Here is a 20,670-nt window from a genome sequence, read left to right on the forward strand (position 1 = left end):
GCTTTCCGCAAAAGACTAAGCAATATTCAAACTTCCCAATAGGATCCCTCGCAAACACGTCAAAACTTTGGAATTGAATCAGCATGTTATTGAAAGACGGCTCGCCTCGGCACACGATTCGCCTGTAAAAACCTTGAGGTGAGCACATCAAGGCTGGTGAAATGATGGTGGACTACTTGATTAATTACGTCCACTTTTAATTTACCCGGATTGTCAGATAGTTAATAGACAAGAACATAAATTAAAAACCCACTTCGCTCAGCACCTGGCAAAGATATGCATCATCATCCTTTGAGGCCATTTTCAGCCTCAGTGTGCCGCACGGACGGAATCAACCTACTTTCCCTCCATGAAATTCACCTTCTTAATTCTAAACATGAAAAAAACACTTTATTAATATTAGATGCAGGGCGTTCGCATGTGAACAGCAATACGCGAGTCAAAGACACGTCAACCGTGGTCATAAACAAACTCCCACACAAGGTTGCTTTGTAACATTGAAATATATCAGCATGTTCAGTATTCAAATTGGTAATGATTTTCCATTATTTAGACTCACTAGAATAAACCTCTTAAGAGTTATTGTCTGTTGTGTATGTGTGTGTGTGTGTGTGTGTGTGTGAGTGTGTGTGTGTGTGTGTGTGTGTGTGTGTGTGTGTGTGTGTGTGTGCGTGTGTGTGTGTTTGCTATGTTACATTTTGATATGAAGAGTTCAATTCTATTTCCAAGTGATGCTCATAAAAGAAAACGCCCACTGCTGCCATTATGGCAAGTACGGTTTTATTGGATGCATCACCCTGTGCTGTATGTTAATATGGCCTCCCCACGTATGTGTGTGTGTATATGTGTGTGTGTGTGTGTGTGTGTGTGTGTGTGTGTGGACTAAACAGAGGACTTTGGGGGTGGGGGGGGGGGGTTAACACCACAATCTCCCACCACAAGTGCAACATACATGAAAATGTATGTGCTCAGCATAAAATCCGTGTGTGCATGCTTCTGTCAGGGAGAGGGGGAGGGGAGGAAATGATGAAGATCGCTGCGCTTTGTGCGAGTGGGAGACCTGCCAGGGGAATTTTGGGGAATGGTTGTCACGTGACCCGTAAACTGCAAAATTAAGTGAAATTTGAATGAATACTTTTAACCTTATTGAATGTGGCTGCATGTTAAACGGGACAATTGTTTGTGTTGTGATGAATATCCTCACAGACGTGAAGCCCTATTCTTCCTCAACATACATGCAATATAAATATTAGCTATTTGCTGTTTCAGGTCAGTTTTACAGGGTTAAAGCAAGATAAAGGAAAGCAAATGCAAAAATGAGTCTGGTGTAAAAGCCAAAGAGTAATTAACAACATTGTCTTAAATAATTATTAATTTCCTGTAAAAAAAACAGACTCCAGACAGACAAGACAAGATGGATCCGTCCACCCCGACTACCCTCGGCAGAAGCACTGCGGCCAAGCATGCACCATTTATTGTATCTGTGACTCTAATTTGATTATTAGATGTGAGGGTGATACATCTGTGTGGCTCATATCGAAGATGAATCATTCCACAGAAATGAGACTTAGAATCTCATTCATTTGGGTTCGATGAGCATAATTTAACAAGCGAATATCAAATGCTGAAATGTAAGGAAGACAAATGTTGTGCTGTTGACGGGAAACAGAAAAACACTTTTCTTTGTGTATTTTTCATGCCTTTTCCGTTTCATTGTAGTAAAACAAACCTTCCCCACTTTAAGGACTTCATTTTTATTTTTAGAGAAAGTCTCGCGTTGTCTGGGATTGGACGTATTTTTACATGTTTGATCAAAGTCGTAGTTGGATGATTTGAGTGGAGCTACTGGGCGGGACGTGCGCCTCGTTTACCTCCCACGTGGGACGGAGCACTCATGCAGTCAAGGTGATACCAAAGATGAAAGCCCAGGAGGCTCTGCTTTCAATAATCATCCAAACAAAGCTACCGTACTTGTGCTGCTCTCATTCTTGGAGCTAGATTCAAAATAATTCATTAATAATACCTTATAAATCTTGAATAAGTATAACACCTCCATTCTTCCTTTCATTAGACATTAGCTGTTGTCACTGTGCAAGAGAAAGGAGGGACTACGCTCCCGAAAAGCTGCTCAGAGGCAAAGTGGGTGAATCTAGAGCGACTCCGTGGGGGGGGGGGGGGCGAGAAGCTTCTCTTTGTTGCAGCACCACTTTTTTTTAATATATAACCTGCATGTGATTCTTACATTGAAATCCCTCCTCGGCCAGTTTTAATTTGACATGGTAAATGTAAAGAGTGTTGTTGTTGCAGCCTACATAGCTGCAGGATAGTGTTGTGTTGGTACACCTTGGAGGACAGACTGAAGGCAGCTCTGGCAGAAGATGAGTGAATTCTTTCTGTCGTCTGAGGCAACCACAACCACAGGAAGAAGGGAAAAAAAGGGCAACAGTTGTACTGGTAGGTGTTGTCTGGCAACAGCAGCAGTGATAATGCAAATGAGAGGAAAGCTGTGTTTGGGCTTTCTCACTTGAAAAAACACTCGAGGGTGAAAATCAACCGAGAAACAAGAAGTGATTTTCATGGACCAAAAGAGGGGAAAATGAAAGTTCCTTGCGAACATCTGGGAGAAACTTTAGGGAAACTTAGTTGGGGTTCGTAGCATATGTATAGGGAGGTACATTGATTTCTATATGTAGTGATGAATGGACTAAAGCTGGAGCCCATGTAACGTATTTTTCAGTGACTTCATCACTTTCATCACAAGAAGCTGTTTGGTTTCAGACAATAGTTCAGCTGCGGCTGTCTGAGTACATATTGCTAGTGTTTAAATGAAACACATGACTTAAACGAACGTTTCATAACGTTTTATCAAAAGCACTCTTACCTGTTGAGGTATACTTCATTGAGATGTATTTTATTGCATAATATTACATTTCAAGAATAGTTCAGTCCGACAGCGCTGTGAAACGTCACGGAGACTAAACTCCCAGCACAAAATCCCTCTGAGTTCATCACCGCAGAAACATTCAAAGTTAATCCAAATATAGGAGGAAAAAGAAGGATGAATTGTCATTAAATAAAATGCAAGATGAACTCAGAAAAGCTTCCCATATGTCACGCTACAGTGGGGAGTTTGCCACCTTTTAATCTGCACCTGAGAAGCTTCGCGTGGTTCCTTTAACACCTTACACATCAAAAGCATTTGCAGTTTCTTGGAAATGATTTGCCTGAGAGGTGAGGTTGGAGTCAGTCATTTAAAAGCTCTGGCTTACTCCTTGGATTACAAACTCAGATGATGGTAGATAGAATTTGTCATTTGCTCTACATTAAGTTAACTCGTATAATCATTACAAGAGGTGTGAAGTTCTTATTATAGTAAACGAGGGCCAACAAATGTAGCAGCAAACAGTGGAGACTTTCCTTAAATTGACCTTTACACCAGAGTACTTCCCGTTGGATTATGTCCATGGTGATATACTGATACAATAAAGTTGAGGAAGTATTTTGTTCCAGTGGTAGATTAAAGGCCTGGGTCTGTGAAGCAGATTGTAAAAGAACCATTGACACAATGTGCAATTATGTTTAGTAAAACAGAAATAGTGTCGTATTGTATCGCTTTTGTCCTCTAGTTAATAATCTAGTACAGAAGAATAACAGAATGTCATTATTTTCTATTCATAAAAACTGGCTCACATTAAAGTATTATGTGTTAGTATCTCTGCCTGTTGATATTTCCACCATTATTTTAATGAATAATACAGTTCACTCTCATTACACAGTCAAGAAAGATAATCGTCCAATAGCTTTAATTGCGATAAGATAATATTTGGGTGTTTTCATTGAATCAAATTGAGATTGAGGTGGTTATGAGGCACATTCATTGTTTTTGAACTATGAACTAAATAATAGAACAGTTATACTTTAACATGAACTAAATGTTTACACGGACCAAGGTGATGAACAATATCTTCACCATGGTAAGAATCCAAATTTGTTTTTATCTTTAATAAGGTGCTGGAAGTATCAAAAAAACTCAAACTGGTAGAATAGATATTCACACACTTATATATGAATATATATGTAGAGAACACTTTCAGGACAGTGTGCTTTACCCCCCTTTTTATCGCGTGTAACTTTGGCACCTGTAAACCTCTCAGTACCGTCAGCCTATTTAAGGCTCTAGTTCACAGGGGGCGGAGCCTCTACCACCTGGCTCAGTGATTGGCATGTGAATTGTGTTTTTTCACACTTGACCTTCCAGCTAAGAGAATACCCAGCGATGTTGAGGTGTTGTCGTCTGAGGAAGGTCACTGTCCTCGTCCTCAGGACTCTGAGCTACCGGTTCGTTGAAGACATCTAACGAGGCCCTGATGGATAACTGGAACGCCAGGTGGACGAATCCCATTAACTAGTCCTACCTTTACTGACGGAATAGAACGTACCTCTGACAGATGTATGTCTGGATAAATGCTCCTTATCTTCACACGAATCCATAGACTTTGCATTTGTTATAATTCAGCTCCCAATCTCAAAAGCAGCATTCAATCTAATGTTTGCATATTATACAGGTGCTATTGTGCCACACGAGGCAACAATCTTTATCTTTTTTTTCCGTGGTCAGAGGGAAGGCACCTAAAGCTTCCTGCACAAGGACACTTGGTAACATATAAGCACTGACTGTCACATCCCCCACCAGTGGGACAGAAGGCAACATGGCAGCATGAATGTTGGTCATGCAGGAGAGGGAGGGGGAGGCAGCCGAGACCAAAGGGCCCAGGGCTGCTTTGAACTGTGATTCATGTAATGTATGAATATCTTCTAACTTAATGTTTTCTCATTTAATATGAATCTCACTCAGTAGGGTTTATGTATAGAGATTGGTAATGAACCAGCAGTAGTTCGGTTCGGTGTTACACTGTACACAGGTAGCACGTGGAGTGTGGTTACATAATATTTAATCTGTTTATGTTAATGCAGTCCTGCCAGGCCTCTGCAGTGCCTAATAAAGAAAAATCAATGCCTGCTCATCAACCTGTAGTGTGGAACCACGAAATCGGCGCACCGTTCCTTCTCTGCTGCCGTTTTGCGCTTCACTTTTTGGACGCTCTCCCTTTTGTTTTCTCCCCCATTTTGACCCATCCCCACCCTCACCTTCTCCTTTATCTCCATCTCTGCTTCACTCCCTCTCTTTACTGCTGTCTCAGTGTAACGTGATCCAGGACCGACGCTGGCAGCCCCCGACCGTGGCACCGCAGTCTCTGCTCCGCTCCGGTCGCTGAGCAGCTTGTCCGACACGGGGCTCGCTCCCTCTCACTCTGCCACCCGAAAAAAACAAGAGCAGCATCGGGGCTATCAACCCAAAACATTCATGTGATGCCTCCAAATCTCTCTCGTCTTCAGAGAGCGGGCCGCTTCACATCTGCAGTGCAGCAGAGCATATCATTAGCCCGCTGGGGGGGGGGGGGGGGGGGGGTACGGATCTGTTGAAAAAAAGAAGGAGAATAAAAAGGGGCCAACTAACAGGACATGGGGGGGCAGATCTCCGCTGTGACGCTGCCCACCTTCCGACGCGCCGGTAATTACAAAACGCCGCGTGCAGGTTTTTCGGCGTGATGGCGCCTGTGACGGAAGCTGCCAGTGCGTGGCTGCTGGCAGGCCGCCCAGGTGTGGGGGGGGGGGGGGGGGGGGGGGCACCTGCCCCGGTGAGGGGAGTCGCGGGCTGCCGCGGAGCCGCTTGTGAGTCACGGGTCTGCTCGCCGCTCCGCGTGGTTGTGTGGAGGACGATCACGTGGCTCCGCGCACAATCGAAGCGTTTGAGACCTCCGCGGTGCCACCGCATGGCGCACCCGTGGGTGTCACACGTGTTGTGCGATGTGCGGGATTTGCGCACCGTTTGCCCACATTGGGCTCCGCGGAGGCGGCTTGACATTCACACCGTCGTGTTTTTCTTATCTAACGAGGGCGTCTGACGTCTTCTGATGAGCACACACTGACTGCCTTGCCCATGTCTGTGTGTCTGCAGAAGTACAGGTACCAGGATGAGGAGACGCCCCCCTTAGAGCACAGTCCAGCACATCTGGCTTCAGGGAAAAGTGCCGAGATGCTTCACATGAGTGACAAGAATCTCGCCGCCATGGAGGCCATACATGGCTACACGCCACACACGCATATCTCTCCTGTCAAGGTAAGACACACACACACACACACACACACACACACACACACACACACACACACACACACACACACACACTCAAACAATCATATACATTGTTCGATCAATACCTAACGCCGTCACAGCAGCATAATACACTCGGCTGTCAGCACTTGGACTTTTATTGTGTCAGAATAAACAAATAGAGCAACTTGAAAGCGACAAACATCAAACGTCATAGGTGACAATATGATCTTCAGTGTGATGACATGTGAGCCACTCTGCAGTCAGGCTTTGGAAATTGGCTGAAAATGACCATTGCATTTTTCAGATAGCTAAAAAAAAAAGGACACATGAGATCCTTCAAATATCCATTTTAGAGCTTTCTGTCCTATCTGAATACGCACGAGACACGGTTCAGCACGCTGTTTTTAATGTTTATTCACGTTTCAGATTGAGGCAGAATGAGACTAAAAATTCCCATGAAGTACAATGCATTACAGTTTGCTATTCCAAAGGCAATCTGCAGATTCATGGTCATCGTAACGCGTTTTCCTTTTTTCTGGTTTGCCTTATTCAGCGATAAAACATGCACTAAACTTGTTATATCTATATTGGGAATTTCAGTTAGCTCACATGCAAATGGTTAATTACACATTATCTGCTAAAACTTCTGTTCTCTGTTTTCAAATTCTAATTATTCATTACACAGTTGACACGTTGATGAGAACATAACGTACTTATGAGGAAACCGGGCCTCTTTGCACCTTTAGGAGTCAAATCAACGACCACATTGGGCCATTTGATATCACAGCTTAACAGCATGAAAACCTAAGACAAGTGGACACGAGATGGATTTAGTAACCGGAGGACCTCGACCGCTTCAGGATGTAGTCTAAGATCCTCATGTGATGTTGATACTCTTCCGTTGGCCCGCTCACGTTTTGAGGTGGAAGGAGATGTAAAACTTTGTAAATGTGAGACACGACCAAAGCAGCTCCCAGTACACACGCTGACCTACTTATTTCAGAGACTATATTTAAGACACGTGCCTTACCAACGCAGAGGAGCAAACCTCCGTGAGGACTCCATTCGGAGAGGAAGGAGACGTGGCAGACAACACCAGATGTACTGGTCAGACAAATGAAAGATCCCGCTGACATCAGTGGGAATATGAGAGGAGTCGTGTTGCCTGGAGTGCTTTAACTTATACACACTGTAGCTACACATGCAAGCAGGTGTAGGCTGTAATGCACACTTAACAACGCTCCATCCCATAAGCCCCCACATGTCATTTAACAGCCTCTCTGGCCATCAAGACTCAAGAGCTCCAATGTATTTATTTGCTCTGAAGGGGGAAAAGTGTTTCTCAATCTCCATCCTGGGAGCACACTGAAGTCCCAGAGGAGCTGATTTTGTCCATTAAAATGCTCTCTTTTAATGAGCGGCGAGGAGAGGCCGAGTTATTGCGCTTCGGAACGCACAGACGCCGTTCAGCCGCGTGAGCTGTGGAGAGACGCTGGGGATTCAGTTTTTCAGCCTCGCAGCTCGCCGAGGTCGTGTCCAGTTTGGGAACACTGTCAAATCCAACATCAGCGGGCTTTGAGAGTCCGTTACAGCCATCGGCGCATGTTTTTGGGGTGATGTGCTGCAACAGATTTCTTTTAACACAGAAATCATGGCTGCACCGGGCCATATGACGCTGACGGGGGGGGGGGGGGGGGGGGGGAGACTTTCTCCTTTCCCGAAAATCAACCATCGTGAAGTCATCTCAGCCGCGTTAAAAGAAAGACGTGATGCGTGCCCTGCAGTGTTTCAGATCCATTACATGACTCATTCATTCATTCCCCAGAGGCTTGTGAAATCAGGACGTCAGTCCGTCTGCAAGGTAACGTCCAGGAAACATCAATCCATGCCCAGCTCTAATTACATTGCTAATAAGAACGTTATCCTTGGTACATCTCCACATGCAGGGTATTAAAACATAAGCCTGGTGATACATTACTATGATTGTTGTATTAACAAATCTCGAGAAAAGCACAACCCTAAACGCAAATACTGCCACAGCAGCCAGAGACCTTGATTCAAACATCAGGGAGCTCCACCACTGCATTGAAATGTCCCTTTATTATCATGGATAAACTGCCCTGCTGCCGTTAAGCAACAATGTGAATCAATCTAAAAATAGCCCCCTAAAGGTGCCCCCATTTACTTGCCCTATATTGGTTTGAGTAACATTTAGTGATAGACGTACATGATATGATAGTTTGTGGCGTGTTTCAAAGAAAAGACAAAAATGGCTAAAAATGTTAAAATATAAATATTAGATATCTATATATAGTGGTTATTGTCTTGGAAAATATTGTTAAACTGATTATTTAACTTAAACAGCGTTTGATATTTAGATTGTCCTGCGACGTCGTTAAAGGTTTGGAAACTGTCCAATTCCACATCAATGTTAGCGCTTGATATTTTTTCATTCATCTGATATTTTACTGTTAGCATTGTGCTTTGCGGGCAGAGCATGTGCATCATGCACGTCACCTGACGTCAGGTCTGCTGAAAACCAATCCGTCTTTTTTCTTTAACTATTTTGACAATTCATCAGATATTTACGCAGTGTGTTTCCACAGTAAATGTGGCTACCAGAGGTTAGAGACTGTCACTTTGGAGGCTATGATGATTTGAATATATAATCTTCTACATTTCATCTTCTTTTTTGCACATGACGCTCTTCACTTCCAGCTGGGGATCTTTGTCGCATGTCATATTATCCGTTTGGAGTCCGAAGCACTGTGTTCGTCCGATAAAACCGATTAGTGTGAGACAGAGGAACACCAGACGCAAACTAAGCCTGAACATCTTTGACGGATGTCAAAGGGACGGATCTGAGATCCACGAGAAGGGTTTGTTCCCCGCTACCTTGTTTGTCCTCATCACATTAGAAGCACTTCTGTCTGGAGAATGTGTGACGTTAAACTGGCCCATGAAAAGTGCTTCTCCAACCACAACCACTGTTTGTGTAGAAATACACTGGCTTATTACAGACACTTTGGAGGTTTCCCTCTGTAATCTGTGGATTTATTCTGCCCAGTACAAACATAGTGTTGAGTCAAAACTTCGCAGTGAGATACAAAATAGAAAACATATGAGGGATTGTGTAGGAAAATAACAAAAATGAATATTGCAGCCGTGATTGTTATTAGGGGAATACACTTCAGGAAGATTCCACCCTGAGGATACTTGTCCTATCACATTAAAGGCAAAATGTTGACGTTGTTCAAAATATTTTGGGGACCAGGATCTGCCATCTTTCTACTTCTGGATGGCTGCACTCATTAAAGATGTCTTGTGTTCCTCTCCAGGGAGAAGGGAATGCACTGGGAAGTATAAAGGTCTGCGCTCACTTCAAAGTGAATTGTTTGCATCATTTCAGGAAGAAAAAAAAATCGGCGCAGGACGCGTTGCAACTCTGATTTTTGTCTGATAAGTGGAGTAAATTATTACATCTGAGGAAAATATTGATTGTCCGGAGTGTTTTTGTTGCTTACCATACCATGATTGTGATAATGATAATAAGTGAGAAAGTAACAATGATGATGACAGAGTTACGGTGACCTCATGGTGGCTCAGTGATGACATTTTGGTTTCATCCCTGTCTGATATGATCTCCAGTGGAACTCCTGAATTCCCTCAGTCTCACGGCCTGATTTCTTACATGTGTATTTAGTTAGTTTATTATTCTCCTCCCCTCCTCCACACCTCACAGACCCCCTCCTGCATCCCTGCCCCAGCTTGTGTTTGTGTCTGGCTGCAGAAACCTGAGGAAGTTGACTTGAAAGCAAACTGTTGTCAGTTTGAACAGCTCCTCGTGCAACGAAAGTCGCTGTGGGAGTATACTGTAGTGTTTATTAAATAAATTAGAGCTTGTTAAATACCTTTTGCCACTATAAAACCGCTGATGTGCCGTTGAGCAACGCACTAAAGTCCGAAACGTTTCCGGCAGAGCCATTGATTGAAGGACACGTCTATTTTAGGGACGAGAGGTGCACACACGGTGTCTGTAAATATCCAGATCAGCATGAATCCACCTCCCAGGTAGCGCCACTTGGATCAGCGAATACAGCTGTCCCAGCATTCATATTTTAACGACGTGCTTTGCTGCAAGATTAAACTTCTCCAGAGGGAGGGAAGGTGTCTCCTGACATGTGAAAATGCTGCACTGCCGCTCTTTGCAAAATGCACAGGTACTGCGAGCTCAACCTACCCTTCATCCGGATGTTATTATCAGGATGTTTCATACAATCGCTCATGATTTCATTTACGGTTTACCGTCTAATAATCAGTGCAAAAATAATCCAATTAATCAAGTGGCAGTGGCCTTGTTTGTCTAATTTCTATTTTTACTGGTTTGTGAAAACGTGTGTAAAAAAAAAAGGTGTTTGTGTTTTCACCCGAGTGGCGTCCTTAATATACATTTTATGCAACACTACACGCTGTCTCTATGACACACTGTATGTGGCATGTAAATCATATTCAAAGCAATTAGTACAAGGTCAATGTAGGTTTTCCAAATGAAATACTTCTGGAAATAAAAAAAAATAATAAAAAAACAAGGCAGTGTCTGCTCTCCTTCCCCTGTTCCAGTCTGCATGTTACGCACAGTTACCATCTCCCTTCTGTTGTTTTTCAGCCTGTGTTGATGTCCACGGGACACACTCCAATGTACACCTCCGCTGTTTCCACACTGGTAAGAGCACAGCGGCCCGAGCCTCTCCGTCACCCAGGAAGTCGTCCGTCGTCGTCATCATCATCATCATCATCATCATCTGATTTGTCTGATCCTCGTTTCCTGTCTTTTGGTGTCGCTCAAAGTGTTGCGTGGGTGAAGGCAGACCGGCAGCTGCCGTCATCGCTGCCATTATATCCGTGCTGGGAATGAGGTCATCCGTCTTGATGACGATGATGGTATCAGCGTGTCCTTTGATTTGCTTCCGCTTGCCTATCGCATTGGCCGCGACTGGAAAGCGCCCTGAAATATGTAAATCAGTGGAAAAGTAGCCAAGCCGCTGGCTGTCAGACACAAGCTTGGGTTGTGGCGTGTCGAAGGTGTCATACAGCGTGAGTTCTCAGATGGACGGATGGAAATCATTTGTTTGCAGGAATAGACAGAAACCTGTAGGTGTCAGTGTAAGACTTGTGCAGAGTGACTTCCGTAACCTTCGAGAGATGGCTCTGCTGCCTTCTCAGTGAAGCAGCTTCATGATCAGACCAGTTGCATTAGCCTTCTGCGCCAGGAATTGCACCAAAGGCTTTTATCTGTGTTTGCAAAAGCAGTACACAATGGCAGAGGAGTTCACCACCAAAGTTTAAACAGGTGAATTCTCTCGTTTGATATAATGCATACTTATTTATTACAAGTTGAATGCAAAAAGTAAATGCTGGTTGGTTAGATGTGCTCTTAAATAGAAAACATTTCCGTCGATAAAAGATGGATCTGGCATCCAAGCTCTGCGTCTTCGTTGAACCAGTAGACACTTTTGTAACCATTCATCGCTTGCCCTGACCTTGAACACACCCCGTCTACAACTGCCTGCTCCTATTTGTACCCTTTCTTTCATTCATTGGGCACAGCATTAATCACAAAGTCATTCCCATACACATACACTCGTACTCATTCTGCATGTGCATGCACTCAGTGTTCTACACTGGCTACGTTGAGTTTGTTGCAGTAACCCCTGTGTGTGTGTGTGTGTGTGTGTGTGTGTGTGTGTGTGTGTGCATGTCTGGAGCTGCCGTGCGGTCCATGTGCTGCTCATTGAGGTGTGGGTGGTGTCGTCAGTCTGTCTCTTTATTGCTTTAATGGTGTGGGCTTTGCCAGTACCACTCCGGGCCCCATTGATTTATGGGTAGCGTTGTCTTTGGAAGCACTGCAATGGTTTGGCAAAGTAGGCACAGGTCTTTGGGTCATGTACATGATTTAGTGAATAGGTGCTTTAGCTTAAATTTACATTATTTTTCAAAAACTTGGGGCATAATGTAATTGGAAACGTTTTTTTTCATATTGCACAGAACTTTTGGCATTGATCTGTACTCATATTAATGTCTCTTCCTACCTCTAATGTGACTGTCCGTCCCTTGTCCCCCATCAATTATTACGACGGGTGCATTTCTTGCTGCTGTGATCTCAGAGCAAACAAAGGATCCTAATAAATGCTTCCATATACCACCTTATTTAGCATAGAAAAACGTCTATGAAGGAGACAAATCCATCATTATCTGCAAGTTGTATTGACAAAAGGAATATTTTAACGATCTAAGGCCAAGCTAATGAGCAGTAGGCCTTAACTCTCAGAGTTTAAAAAGATATTTATGCATTGGAGTGAATCCCAATGGTATCTGATTATTAGACTATGCTTTGCTGAATTCAGCATTCAAGAAACTTTTATACTTCGCAAATAGATATAAAATAGGAATCCCTCAGTGGGTGCGACTCTTAAGAGGAAGGAAAAAGACCACAATTAACCCCGAAATCCCATCTTCGTCTGATGAATTCCATTCATTCGCTATAATTTGAGCGAGGTTCACTCACACTTAACTGCCCCAAAGGCATCGCTGAAGCTGCTGTCCGTCTCCTTTCATAACGTTCCACCATTGTCTTTTTTTCACTGACAGAGATCCGTCGCAAAATAAGCCTTAAAGGGCCAGTTTGTGTTCCCCCCCCCCCCCCCCCCCCCCCCGCACATACGTACAGACACAGCTCACGGGGAACAAGCCATTGCAGAAGGAAGGCAACGCGTCTTAAGCACCTTTCACTCGCCCCCAAATCTTATCCTGGGTAAAAACCATGAGGCCACCGCCTCGAGAGCGGCGAGGGCCTGATGGGAGTAAAGTCAGTGGTTGGGTCAGAAACGGACTTGGGGAGCTGAACCAAGTAGCGCCTTTAAAACCAATCACAGGGTGTTGGAAAAGAATTCTCTGTTTGAAAGAGAAGTCAATGAGGTGATTGAATCTTTTACCCCCACTTGATCTTTCTTGAGTGCTGTTAGAAAGACAATCTTGCAATGTTTGATATGTCGGCGTCCAGAATCACACGCAGGTTTCTGACTGAATTTACACGATGAAAGGTATGATGTTGTTTCCAATAACTGCTCCTTGGCACCAACAGGAACAATTTCAGTCTGGCTTATCTTTCGCTATTAGACGTTTTCCACCATTCAGCAATCGGTGTCTGTTGTCAACTTCATCAGGTCTTCCATTAGTCTTCGTAAGCAGAATAGAGCGGTTTAACATCTGCTTATGAATGATAGTATTTGTCATGTTCTGAGTGTGTGTGTGTGTGTGGGGGGGGGGGGGGGGGGGGGGCATCGATTTTGCCCTTTTTTTTGCTACGGCAGTCCTGCAAAGGGAGACGTGAGCAGAGAGGTACTCAGTTGTTTGCAATCTGCTACTTGGCCGTTGGATGCCGGCAGATCTTCCACACTGGCCTTTTTTTCATCCTTCATCTGACGAGGCGAGCGTGAGAATCGGGTACAGAGCTTACTGAAGACACCCACCTCCCACTTTATGTTGCACTACGTCCCCTTTGATGATGTAATTCATCATGTAAGAATCGTATAAATTGGCAGAAATTCACAAAAATCCCCCTCACGTGTGTTTGCCACTTTTCTTTGCAATAAATGACAATTGTTTTCAATGGAAGGATTCAATTACTGTTTTCTGTAGTGTTTTCCCTACATCTCTCTATAATACCCCCCCCCCCCTGTCCCCTCCCCTCATGCTCTGCACTTGTCTAGCTGGTATCTGGTTTCCATCCTCATTTTCTCCGTCCTCCTTACTTTTCTTTAATAAATGTTTAAATATGTCCCTGCAGCTTCGGTGTAATTACAGTGCACCAGCAGCTCAGGTCCTTTGGGAAGGAGGGATGGGGAGGGCGGGGGCGGGGGGGACTAAATCTGCATGCAAAAGGAGGAGGAGGGAGCTGTTCGTGCTGAATGGCAGAGTGAGACAGATAGAGAGGTCCTTGCGATTGGAAGGTTGAGAAAATTAGATCGTTGGAAAGAGGAATTTTATTTCACAAAATGACAGCGTCAGCCGGCGACAGCGCGTCCTTCAGCGCGTCCTTCCACCAGTCTGCTCAGTGGGCATGCTTTTGTGTGTGCGCATGTGTATATTACACGCCTGTCGATCCGTCTGTCTATCAGAGAGAGAGAGAGAGAGAGAGAAAGAGAGAGCTGTGAAAAAGAAAAATGTGGATTTAAATGGGAATTCTGTTCTTTTTGTGAGTAGTCGTGGGCCTTTATTTGTAAGGTTATAGCCACCATTTAGCAATCCATTTGTGGACTAAATACTATTTCCATTTCAAAAGTATTGTGCTATCCTTAAGCCACGTTCAAGTGTTTTGCAGTCAGTGGTGCTGAAACTATTAGCATCAGAAGTACGGATGTACTGATGCTTTTTAATCCGGATACCAATAAATGAAGGTTGTAATAAAAATATATAATATTTATGGGTTTAAGGTATTGGCCAACTAACAATCTATTCATTACAAGTGTTCTTTGAGTTATTAACTATTATTAATTTATCCTTGAACAACCAATCTTGACCTCAAGATTGCCTTCTTTTTAAATGAAAATGAGACAAATAAGTACCGAGTTATACATTTACTAAATTGTTATTTAATGTTAAAATAATTCCTCAAGTCCTCAAAATAACATGTCGTTAAAAAATAAAAAAATAAATGAATTACGAATCTATAAACCTCTTTAATGCAGCAACAGATCGGTCAAAATTGAAACTGAAACTGAAATTCCAATATAGAACAACAGTTTGGGATTGATTTCACCTCCGAAACTGTTCTTTTCCAAACCGAAGCAGAATTATGGAAACAAAACTGCCCTTGAAATGATCTGCAATATTTCTGACCCTCGCCCCAAACTGATGACAGACAAAAACCAGGAAAGAGAAGGAAAAAAAAACCCAGGGCATCAAACTAGGACGACGTCGAGCTGCATTCTCTCAGCGCTTACAGTGTTTACGTTTCACCATTCTGCCTGACCGACTCGCCCCCTCTCAGTCCCCAGCGCTCCCCGGGTCCACGAGGCCCGTTTCAGCGGCTCGCCCCCCTGAGCTCCTCCAACATACAGTATATACACACATATATATATACATATATATGTATATCCTCCCCCTCTCACATCACCGGCCTGGACGTTATACAGAGAGACAGCTGAGTAATTGCCGTCAAACTTTCCTGCTCGCTCCCCCCCCCCCCCCCCCCCCTCCCCCCCTGAGCCATGGGGGTGGGAGGGGTATAGTACAGTAGCAGCAGCAGCAAAAAAAAAAAAAAAAAACATGAACTGCATTCTCCCCGAGCAGCGACCAGTAGCAGAGAGGCGCCGCTATCGCAGTCCACCGCCGCGGAGGACGACCACTGGAGAGATCTGCTTTTTTTTTAAAAAAATTTTTTTTAAAGGCTCGTCTTTTTTTTTCTCCTCCCACTCGATGAGTCGTTTGTTTCACTCGTTTCCTCGGATCGGGGGGACGTTACCGGGCTTCCTCCGCACCAACTCTCTGCAAGATCAAGACGCCCGAGTGTAAATTCTGGCCTGGACGCCGCATGGAGGTGGACTCCGGGTCCTAAGCGGGGGCCGTCCTTGGTGTTTATTGGTTGGAGGTCTTTCAATCCGTGCAAGCTGGACGCCCTCCTGGTTTGTGTTGGACTGTTTGGGAGGGGCCTAGACCTAGAACTGGCTGGCTTTGCAATGGGGCTTTTTTTGGTACCTTCTGGAAGCAGATACTTCTTCTAGTCACTGAAGCGCAATGTTCATGTCTGTGTGGTACGCCAAAAATGTGGGCTGCCGCTTCCTCAACAATGTACGAAAAGCCAAGAGACATCGACATCGTGAGATGGTAGGCATTTCTAAAACATGTTCACTTTTTTTTTTGGGGGGTTTTTTCACTTGAACTTTGAAAATGGCCATTTTGCATCGCAGCTCACAGCAGGTGGTGCTCGAAGAGTATGTTTGATTGTCGATATTATTATTATTATGGTACCAAGGCAATGTTTTGTTTATCTGCAATAAAAAAAAGAAAAGCCTGCCCTAAAGGCTCGTGATGGATATTTCAATCACAGACCGCCTCGGTAATCAAATGTGGTAACACTAATGAAATCCTGCTGTGGCTCCGGCTTCGTGAGAGTCCTCCTCTAACGGTGTGAAGGGCCAGTTTCTCTCCTTCAATAATCCCAACAAACCGGGACCTGTTTCCGCATTCCCATCAACCCCGCACATGCTTTCCTTGGGTGAACTTGGGATTTTCTAAAAAGTAAACCTTGTGCATTTGATGCGCAAATGAATCTCTGTCAGTGACGTGCTGCGTGAACAGAGGCCCCGGCCCTCCGACCCGACTCACACGTTACGAAACACTTCACACCAAGGCTGGTCCTCTGATTTCCATTTTCTCGAGCAGCTTTGCAGAGCCCTAAGGTGAGGGGTAAACGTGGTATACTGTTTCTTCACTTCAAACAGACAGGCGGCACTTTGGATGCACACACATGCAAAAACGTGCAATAACCCATAATGCTGCCCGGTTGTTGCTCTACAAAAGCCTTGTCTTGATCAAACGTGCCGACGCACGTCTTAACAATACAAATAACGTGATCAGGGTCATTACCTCTCTGATTGCTCTGATAGCTTTTATGAGTTCCTGTGTGCAGGTCATGTACCGATAAATCCTCTTTAATGCAACCGTAGCTTTGTATCCGGTGTCGGGGCTCACACGTGACATCATCCCCTCTGATCACGTCGAAGTATTCTTTGCACGCTTAATCCCAACAGGAAAAGGCAAACACAGCCGTTTTAAATATTCTCAGGCTAAGTTTAACTTATTTTACCCCGTTTCGCTGAAAATGTCAATCAGACTGAAAAAGGGTGACCGGAGGTGTGGAGCGTTCACAAAATGGCTCGCGGGCCTTTCGGGCAACGTGCACGACTGCAGGCACACGTGCGCAGAGCGGCAGATGAATGGCGGGAGGGAAAGGCCCGACGGCGGGTGGACGGCGGCGCTGCCTGCACGGACATGGCAGAGGACGGGCAAGACGTGCTCAGATATAGGTGGGAAAGAGCAGCCAAACAGGGTGAATCCTAACAACCGTACTCATCATTTCTGTTTCTATATATAATTGCCTGTTATAATCGCACCGTGTTGCAGTCAAAGCGGAGCTTTTGTGGAGGTCTGCTATGTCGAGTGTTTCTCTCTTTATAATAGCCTCCATAGTTAGTATCATTTAACTTGATTCATTACCAGAACCGGGGCTCGGGGGGACGGGACGGGTTGGAGGAAATTATAACCTTCGCGGAGGTTCAATTATAGCAGGACGGCTGCATTAGTTTCATCTAGGTGCACCTAATAAACTGTAACAATCTATGCAAAAACACAGTGCGCGTTCCCTCGTGGAGTTGCCATGACTACTTGCGTCTCCAACAGAACCAACAGAATGAATTAATGTCCCCTTGCATCACATAACCCATTACCCGCAACCCGGGTAAGAATGTGAAATAGTTTTTTTTTTTCTTCTTCTTCTTCTTAAAAGCCAGCGAGAAGCCGCGCTGGGTTGCGTTGTGTAGTTGCCTGTGTGCGCCGGAGCTGTCAGGTCCGTGAAGGTCAGCGGGCTGATTTTATGCTGCTGCTTGCTGCCCTGTAAGCACTGCGGAGCGCCTCTCCCATGCTAATCAGCCCCGGTGCACAACAAATACACACAGGCGTTTAAGCTGGGGGGAGCCACAGCCATGTGTCCTCCGAGGAGTACTTGTACATAAGAGTGTGTTTACATCTGACAGCATCAGATACCTTGATGATGAGAGTGAATCCATCAAAGGGGATGAGGGAATAAATTACTGAGGAGAACAAAAGGAGAGGAAACAAAAATAGTGTGTGGAGGTTAACTGCCACAGTGCAGACGAGCTGACAGGCGAGCTGGTAAACCCGAACCCCCCGAAAAAAATCCTGTCCTCTCATTGGCTCGCCGTCTTGACATGTTTGTTTTGAAGTGACAGTATCGGTAACCCGGGCCACGCTGTCACTCAAACAAGATACACCAAAGGGCCGAGATTTTCGGGGAAAAAAAAGAAATGGGGTTGAGCATGAATAATTTCTGAGTCCATCATCGGTGGATAATAATACATTCCTCCCGAGCCGTGCTCCGTGTCCTTTAGAATGACAACCGTGGTGGGATGGGAATATTGTTATCACAGATGCAAAGACCGTCACCTCCTCGGCTGCGACTGCAGGTCCCACGGATCCACCGGGAGCTCCTCCAGGAGCTCCTCCAGGAGCCGGCTCATCTTCCAGCTTTTTGCAATTATTTCTTAATAATGCGTCATCTCTCTCTCTGCCTGCAGGGAAACACTCCTCCAGTGGTGGTGAACACTGACACACTCGATGGCTCCCCATACGTAAGGATTACGCTTAATCTTCCATTCATTGTATTGTTATGGCCTCAACTTTAAATCCTGTCGTATTTCGGTCCTTGTTCTCCGTATTTTCACTCCCAGCGGCCAGGTATTGTTTTACGTACGTAGTTTTGCTCATCTTTTTAATTCTTAATTAGATTCAATGTTCTTTAACGGTGCCTTCTCTCGAAAATGCAAGCAGTGGGATATCAATGGAGATATGAATCGTGAGGGATTAGAGACCGAGGCTTCTCGGAGAAAAGCCTCCGTGCTCCCACCACCGAGCGCCATTTGTGCACCACGGAGAGAAGTTGTTTTCTGGGTCAGACACTAAAACAGGGGGAGTCTGACGCTCTTTAAATTCCTCTGGGACTTGCCTAATTCGAGAGGTAAAACTGATACTGTAGCGGAGTTGTTTAGCCAGAAGGCGAATTGGGCTAAAAGAATAGCGCCGCTGCTCATGCAGTATGTGGAAGAGCAGCAGAGCAACTCTGGATCAGATTTAGTGGACGGAGCCTCCCTTTGAGAGAAGCTATAATTGCATTTTGCTGCTGCTGATGCTGCGTTCAGGAGCAGAGGGGAAATCCCCCAAGCAAGACTTACTAGTCACTAATAATAAGATGATTAGGCCCAGAAGGCGAATGCTGAATCCACATGAGCTCTTTTTGATTTCAATTAGGATTTTTTGCTAATGAACCATTTTTTAAAACAGTAAAGCTTCTATAATTGTCTTAATTTTCTTTAAATGACTAACATCCTTTTTCTGACAGGTGAATGGGACCGAAGGGGAAATTGAATACGAGGAGATCACACTGGAGAGAGTGAGAATGCATCTCATCACACACTTTTAAACATATTTCAATGCAAAAACTCACACACACACACACACACACACACAAAAGGAAATCGTCAACTGGCTGTCTCTAACAGTGGGTTTTTGTTTGCATCTGCTACTACAGGGTAACTCCGGTCTTGGCTTCAGCATAGCAGGAGGAACAGACAACCCTCACGTGGGCGACGACCCCAGCATCTTCATCACCAAAATCATCCCTGGGGGAGCCGCGGCTCAGGATGGACGGCTGAGGTAAAGATCCCACTCAGAGCCAGCCGTCACGCATTCATGTTCCTGTACGACACAAGCAGAGAAGCCACCTTTTGCCTTGGATTTTTCTTTTGAATTCGACGATTCAGACAACCAGTCACTTTTCTCCAAAAACAAAAAAACCTCAACCTCTGTAAGCCTGCACCAAACTGAAATCCTCCACTTCTTTTATTGCTCAATCAACAATATGATCTGGGAATATGAACAGGATCCGGGCACATTCAAACACATTTAGGTCAAACGAGATAACATGGAATGGTAAGGAAATGTCAATTAACAGCAACTGCAATAAATAAGTAATGTACGGACAAATTCTACATTTCTATCTTTACAGTTGACACATAGACATCCACCCTGAATGAATTTTGAATGCACACATTACCCTGAACACAATGTTTTTTTTTATCCTTGGCCTTAACGGTCTGCAATTCACAGCATACATCAAACGTCCTCCAGGAAGCCCTTCAATTCCAAGCATCGAGAGAAAAAAAAGGGAATTCCTTGACAACCTTACAAAACCTGTTATTTGCATCTTCTGCGTTAAGTGACTCCGTGGCTGCTATGATTCATTTGAACAACCTTTGAAAGAACTACGTGGGGTGAAGGGACGTGTGGTTTGATTACTTCATGCAGTAAGTACACAATAACAGCTTGTTATTTATAGATCAGTAAAGGTTGAACATAAATTCCAATGACTAAAGGGAAAGAGGGAACCTTAAAGTGAAAAAAGTGCACATATTTACATAATATATAATATTAAATTACCGCTGAGGCTTTGTCAGGGTGAAATCAGTGGTTTCATTCATTTATTAGAGTTGAGGAATTATACATTAAGCGTAAGGTGAGTCATGTCACGATGATGGTGGAGCCCGACGGGTGCAGAACGACGGCAGAAAGTCACGGGTGTGGATGCGAGGACTTTCGATGAGCTCCATGTTTTTTTTCTTTCGTGGTTGTGATGGAAT

General features: G+C 44.5%; 1 protein-coding gene across 4 annotated transcripts in view; it reads left to right on the forward strand.

Annotated features, from left to right (window-relative positions):
• LOC119215918 (disks large homolog 4) overlaps positions 1-20,670 on the forward strand; it is a 48,167-nt gene that overhangs the window by 19,937 nt on the left and 7,560 nt on the right. For all 4 annotated transcript variants that reach the window (XM_037468476.2, XM_037468475.2, XM_037468473.2 and 1 more), the window contains exons 2-6: positions 6,020-6,181; positions 10,845-10,901; positions 18,553-18,606; positions 19,374-19,424; positions 19,563-19,687. In XM_037468476.2, the coding sequence (XP_037324373.2) occupies positions 6,020-6,181; positions 10,845-10,901; positions 18,553-18,606; positions 19,374-19,424; positions 19,563-19,687 (449 nt within the window). The remainder of the gene's footprint in view (positions 1-6,019; positions 6,182-10,844; positions 10,902-18,552; positions 18,607-19,373; positions 19,425-19,562; positions 19,688-20,670) is intronic.

This window comes from Pungitius pungitius, chromosome 16 (assembly GCF_949316345.1).
Source record: "Pungitius pungitius chromosome 16, fPunPun2.1, whole genome shotgun sequence".
Taxonomy (NCBI): Eukaryota; Metazoa; Chordata; class Actinopteri; order Perciformes; family Gasterosteidae; genus Pungitius; species Pungitius pungitius.